This window comes from Astatotilapia calliptera, chromosome 11, assembly GCF_964374335.1.
Source record: "Astatotilapia calliptera chromosome 11, fAstCal68.1, whole genome shotgun sequence".
Classification (NCBI taxonomy): domain Eukaryota; kingdom Metazoa; phylum Chordata; class Actinopteri; order Cichliformes; family Cichlidae; genus Astatotilapia; species Astatotilapia calliptera.
Genome location: NC_137432.1, coordinates 30,029,305 through 30,035,838, shown reverse-complemented (window position 1 = coordinate 30,035,838; position 6,534 = coordinate 30,029,305). Strand labels below are relative to the sequence as shown.

Here is a 6,534-nt window from a genome sequence, read left to right as displayed (position 1 = left end):
TTTCACTGTCACCGTGTCACGTGAACACGCTTGCAGTTCATTTGTTGTGAGGCGTGTAGCAGCGGCATGACACAGGACTACTTGGAGTAGGCATAGTAGGCTAACTATAGCGACTGGGAGCCACGGCGGACAACACGGCAGCTCTTTCCCTTCCCAACCAGTCGGGTAACCCATGAATCGAGTGAAATTATTCTGTTTGCCCTCTAAGACCAACCTGCAATTGTTTTGTTGTGAAGTAGCCTGTCAGAAACTGCACATGACAAACTTTGCCAGCTTACCCCTCCATCCATCCATATGGATAAACAAAAAAACGACACATTTAAAATGTAACCTAAACCATTTAGGCAACCCCACTCTCCATCAATTCCGACCTTTTTGCATACACTATTGAAAATATCACGTTATGCTATAGGCTAAGGCTACATGCCGTTAGGCAGAGGGCTCTTTTGAGCCCATTTTTCGTTACAAATTATAGGATGATCTCACGGAAATCTGTGAATAAATACAAAGTTTTCAAATTGAAGTCAGTGACGGGAAGACATCACACTTTTTAGAGATGGAACTGCAGAAAAACCTAAAACCTTGACATGATTATGAATAATAGAATTATGGACATTTCTCCGTTTTTGTGGATTAGCCTTTCCATAACTAACGTCAACTACTGTCCTACTTTGGTAAGATTGAAATTAATGTCTTTGACTGTCTTTAGTAGGTGTCTCCTGTGAGAAAGTTAGAACACCGTCCAACTGTCTAAAGATGCAGTCTTTAGCCTAACTGGTTGTTACTGACTCAGCGATGCTCGCAGACATTTACGCACTGTGTTGTGACCTGATTGTGACAGAACAGTGACGTTGTTATTGGTAGTTTGAAGGGTACGGTGTTGGGGGTGGTGCATGTTAAAAGTTTTGAGAAGCACTGGTTAGACATGTTAATTTTTTTTGGTGTAACATATTGGCAACATTAACACATTAATTTGCTAAAGGAAAAATAGGCAGTTCCCAATTGCCTGTGAAAACGACCATTCTGCCCTGTTCTTGTAATGACCACAGTCAGTCTTATTCGTTCTCATACATTTTGGTCTATTTATTTACTAATTTCAGCAAGCATAATGCCTAGGAAAGAGAGGCTGAGAAAGGAGAAAATAAAAGTCAAATTGCATTTAACCTGTGCGATTTTTTTATTATACAAAGAAAAGGTTTTCCACATATGCAAAAAGTGCCCTTTTTTCCCCCTGGAGCACTTGCCCCCCAAAATGTCTGTGCACGCCACTGGATCCCGTGTTCTTTCACTACTGCTGATGAGTTTACACCCAAACATACAGTTTGGTACAAATGTGAAGCATCTCAAAAATTGTGCAGTGGATCTGACAGAATATTTCACAGCAACAAAATCACAGACAAAAAAGCTCAGGCTGAGTTTGAAGGACGAGTCTCACGTTTGGAGCCTGATGTGACTCAAAAGAACTGCAGCATCATCATTAATGAGCTGAAAGAGTCTGATTCTGGATCATATCAGCTCAGAGTTACTGGTGAACTGAATGGAAAACAAGATGGATTCACATTCATTCCAAGAGTAACTGTCTCTGTTAAAGGTGAAAAAAGCTATTTCAAGGACAATCATGTTGAAAAAGAAGATATTTGTTCATGTACAATAACATATTTAGTATTTTTAAGGCCTTAATGAAGTATTCATTATTTTGGGGAATTGTTGACCTCTATGGTAGCTGGTAGGAACTGCAGCAGTTTCTGTTAAGACTTGTGATTGCCATTAACCATTTTCATTAAATATCTTATTTGAAAAAACAGATTGACGTACTTGATGAACTTCAGGTAGTTGATGTGTTTCTATAAATGCAATTTATTTCCATTAGGTATTAAGCTGAAGCCCAGAGTAATGATTCCCACACTGACAGAGGGACAGCAGGCCACACTGACCTGCACTGCTCCTGGTCTCTGCTCTGGATCTGTTCCTGAAATCACCTGGACATGGAGAGGAGCAGGAGGGACTGAATCTTACATTACAGGAAACAGCACTAATTTCAAGACTGAGAATCTGGCGGCTTTCACACAAAGACACATCTCAACTTTGACCTTTAACGCTTCATCTGAACACCACAACACCAGTATCACTTGCAAGATCAACTTCACATGTGGAAAAACTACAGAGGAGACTTTGACAGTAAATGTGAAATGTGAGTACTTCGTAACTTATTGTTATTGTTTATATACAGTGTTGGGGAGTAACGGAATACATGTACCGCCGTTACGTATTTAAAATACAAAATATGAGTAACTGTATTCCGTTACAGTTACCGTTTAAAAAGGTGGTATTCAGAATACAGTTACTTTGTTGAAATAAATGGATTACACTGCGGTACTTTCCTGTTTCATTTTGTCGCGGGTCAGGACTGTTTGGGTTTTGTTTGACAGCTACGTTCTGTTGTTCCAGGCGGCAGCGTTACGGTTGCCATGGTTACAGGGCAACGCTCTCTCACTCTCTCTCTGCGACTGTGTGTTTCCTGGGTGAGAGAGCGCCTTTCCGTTGTTGTTGTTGTTGTGCTAAGCTAACAGGCAGAATGCTACAAGCATAGCTCTAAAGAATGTAGCATCATGGGCAGTGTAGTCCGTGTTGCAGGGAGAATGGACTGCCATACACGTTATGTGTCTGTGAGCGCGAGGCGGGAGAAAAAGGAGAGTGGAAAGGTACGAGTTGTCATCGAGGAAAAACGGGAGCTGGAAGCATGTAAATATAATAATAACCACTTCAGCCAAGAAGAGTGCCTGACGAGCTCAGTTGTAAGTAAGCTATTAAGACTCGACTGTACACCGTGTTTGTGTTTTCCTCCGAAAACAATAAGTTCCGTTGGAGCAGCCTTTCAACGCGTCTCTCTGTCTCTCGCAAGAAAAGTTGACCCACACAACAAAGTAAAGCTATTTTTCGGCTACGAGCCGACAGGGACCCCGCCGTATTAGTCAGAGGTTCCTTTACTACAGTTCGGAGTCGCGGACCTTCAGTAATAGTAATAAATCACACAGCAATAGTACATTCACGTTGTTGTAAAAAGCATGATAATATATTAGGTAATCCAAAGTATTCAGAATACATTACTGTCATTGAGTAACGTAACGGAATACGTTACAGAATACATTTTGGGGCATGTATTCTGTATTCTGTAATGGAATACATTTTAAAAGTAACCTTCCCAACACTGTTTATATATTTTTTTTTTTAAATCTATTGGATGATCAGTAGAGTCTGAAAAGGAAACAACATGATTGTAAAATGTATATTTTTATCTTACAGACATGAAAGAAATTATAATCATTGGGAATTCAACTCTTAGGGAGGGAGATGTTCTGAATTTGACCTGCAGTGTTGAAAGTTTCCCTCCATCTGTGATTGTGTGGTCCAATCTTGGTTCTAACACAAAGCTGCACAAAGACACTGGATCAGCTACACTTGTCTTCCATAATGTGACACCAGAACATTCAGGGCAGTACATCTGTACAGTAAAACATCTGGACACAACTCCAACTTCATATGTTGATGTAACTGTGACTCGTAAGTCGATGGCATTTTAACCTGAAATTCATATTAACATTATAGCTTGCAGCATCTCCTGTTTTATGATTCTGACTACATGTTTACAGGGCATACAAAGATACAGAATGGCTGAGGATGTGTGCTTAAGTCTGATGGTTTGACCTGTGTGTGCATCAGTGAAGGCTTTCCTTTACCTAACATCAAATGGCCTCTGTTGAATCACCACACTGAGTACTCTGTCATTACCAACGTATTAAATCACACAGACAACAGTACTATCAGTGTAACTGTAAAAAACCATGGCAAGAGCGCTGTTAAATGTGTTAGCAACAATGCAAATGGAGAAGAAAGAGAAAACCTGCTAGTCCATAAAAACCTGTCTAAAAAACATGGTTTGTGCTTTTCATCTAAACACTTTCCACTTTAACATTTTCAGATTTTTTTAGTCCTGTATTTTTAACACAACCTCTGTATTTGCATGTACTACTTATAATTCAGAAACCACGGAAACTTTTTTATTTTTCCTTTCTATTTTATTTCTCTCGAGTGCAGAGCAACTGTCTAGTTTCAGGCTGGAATTCCTGAAAGTCATTAAAAGTCATCATCACAGTCATCATTGGTCAGAAATTGCTATAGGTGCAGCATTAACTTTAGTAATTATTATCAGGTTTTCTCCGTAGATAAATTTTAATATATATTTGTAAACATGTTCTGTAAAAATTACCTTTTCTCCAGAAAAAAAAGAGCTCCAGAAATTTGAATTAGAGTTTGGAAATAGATTTTTGTTTGTTTGCATTTCTTGTTGACTCTTTTTTTTTTTTCAATAGAATTGATTGTTTTTAATATCGATTTTTACCAAATGGTTTAAATATAACTTAATGGTTTACTTGTATGTTATGTAAATAGAACTACAGTAGATAATACAGCTGCAATTTAAAAAAAACAACCTGATTTTTATTCCAGCAAAGGAAAATATTGTATCAAACAACAAAAAAAGTGCATTTCAGATTTTTTTTTTTATCTTGACTGCATCTGCACTTTAACTGCAGCAGCAGAAAAGTCTCACATTCAGGACAATGGTGATTGTATCACGCGTTGCAAAATCATTTGTACTTTCAAAATCAAAAAACAAAAAATAGCCCAAACAAAGGAAATATTTGCAATAAACATTTCTGAATCAGCATTTCTCAACAACATTCTACAGACTATGTATCAGTCAACGTGACGAAATATGTGCAGTATGTTCACAACTGTATACATGTAGAGCAGAGGTTGGCAACCAGCAACTCACTGGACACATGTGGCTGTTTAGCCTCTCAGCTGTGGCTCCTGGAAGCGCTAAAATTACAAAAAAAAGCTAAAGTTACATCTGTCATCTGTCTGTGCCCCCACAGCATTTTAGCCCCCACATGTGTGTGTGTGTGTGCGTGTACATATATAAGATACATAAAATATGTGTGTGCATGTGCTCTCTTCTGTCTTACAGCAGCTTGTGTGAAACACTGTGGTTCTTACAGTACAGTTCTTCCCTGGATTGTTGCTGGTGTATCTCTCACTTTGAATGCCTTCTGCATAATCTACATATGGTTCCTTTGGTATGTTTCTCCACATGTATTTTTATGTTTTTTTGACTCTTTGAATGCAGTCAAGACTTTTAGATGATAATGGGCTTCTGTTTCTTCTTATTAAAGGAATTCAAGAAAAAAGGTGAACCTACATCAGGAGGAAAGAACCTACATGTCACTGCAAAAAGCAGATGTATCATCAGATTATGATGTTATTGCACACCATATAAACTGAAAAGTCAGGTTTCAGATAGCTCTGTGATTGTAATGGCAGCCTGTAGTCAATACTTTGGTGATGTACTTAATTTAGTTTCATTGTCTTTATTAAAGCAATAAAACTTTAATAGCTAATTTTAATTTAAATTAGCTATTAAATTAAAGCTTAATATTTGTTAATTTTTTACATTGCATTGTAAATAAATGAGATTGTTTTATATGTAACAAATTACACTTTCTATTTCAATTTATACATAGAGTTTAATGAAATTGTTCACCTGTCTACAGCTGCAAATTGAGTGGTTTTTTTTGTTCTTTTCTTTTATCTTTGTAAGTTCAGCAGGTTGTAGCTAACAAGGCTACAATTATTCTACCTCTTTATGGATCAGATCAATTCATTGGCTCTCTGGGGTCAGTCAGTTATAGCACAGTTTTTCTACTGTTCCTCTTTGCCATTGTTGTGGAGGAAGTGTTAGTTGAAAGCAGAGACACTCTATCAAGACACAAGGATGCCCACACAAACACGCATCAACACGGACACACTGAGAGTGAAGCAGAAGACAGAGACACAAGGACATATAATAAACAAGAAACTAAACAAGGAATAGAAGAAACTCAAAACGGACTAACTTTAAAGTAATTAATAACCTAAAACCTAAACCATTATTCAAAATATCAGTAAAACACATGAAACTCAAAAAAAGTTGGATCAAAAGGATCCAGAGCCACGGCACATATCATCACCCATGAACTAACTTCACAGCTGGTCAGAGGTTTCTGTGCTGATTTTTGAGTCAGAATAAGTTGTTTGGCCTTGGTAGAGAAGGTTTGGCAAGTTATTCATAGACACAATCTATACACTCAACTCTGCTGCTTAGCCTACAAATGTTTGGGGAAATATAGTCAGAAAGCCTGTTTATAAGATTTACTGCCAAGGATTGTTGCAACAAAGAAAACATCAACCAAACACAAATTTCCTCATTTTTTGTGCAACGTACCCAAATTTATGTGGCTGATAAACACAAATACACAGCTCAGTTAACAGTTACCATAACCCAGTACCTGTCATGGTCCTGGGTCGTTGACCCAGCGTTTTGTGATCATTTTCCTCTGTTCTAGTTATTCTGTGCCCTCCCCCTTGTGTCCGGTTGGGTTCTAGATTTCCTGTTTTGTTCTGAAAGTCTGTGTCTGTTGTCATTGTGTTCAGCTT

The 6,534-nt window shown here is 38.0% G+C and overlaps 1 protein-coding gene across 2 annotated transcripts; it reads left to right on the top strand.

Moving 5' to 3' along the window:
* The first annotated feature begins 638 nt into the window (after positions 1-638).
* On the top strand, positions 639-5,434 carry LOC113032101 (B-cell receptor CD22-like). 2 transcript variants are annotated; one of them, XR_013912151.1, is made up of 5 exons: positions 639-1,591; positions 1,871-2,191; positions 3,304-3,561; positions 3,651-5,138; positions 5,235-5,273. XR_013912151.1 is itself a non-coding variant. In XM_080308082.1 (5 exons), the coding sequence occupies exons 1-5, from the start codon at positions 1,207-1,209 to the stop codon at positions 5,341-5,343; spliced, it is 1,182 nt and encodes a 393-aa protein (XP_080164208.1). In that variant the 5' UTR covers positions 639-1,206; the 3' UTR covers positions 5,344-5,434. The 2 variants fall into 2 exon arrangements, 1 of the variants encoding a protein (XP_080164208.1); XM_080308082.1 differs by having other exon boundaries at positions 5,030-5,138; positions 5,235-5,434.
* The last annotated feature ends 1,100 nt before the right edge of the window (positions 5,435-6,534 follow it).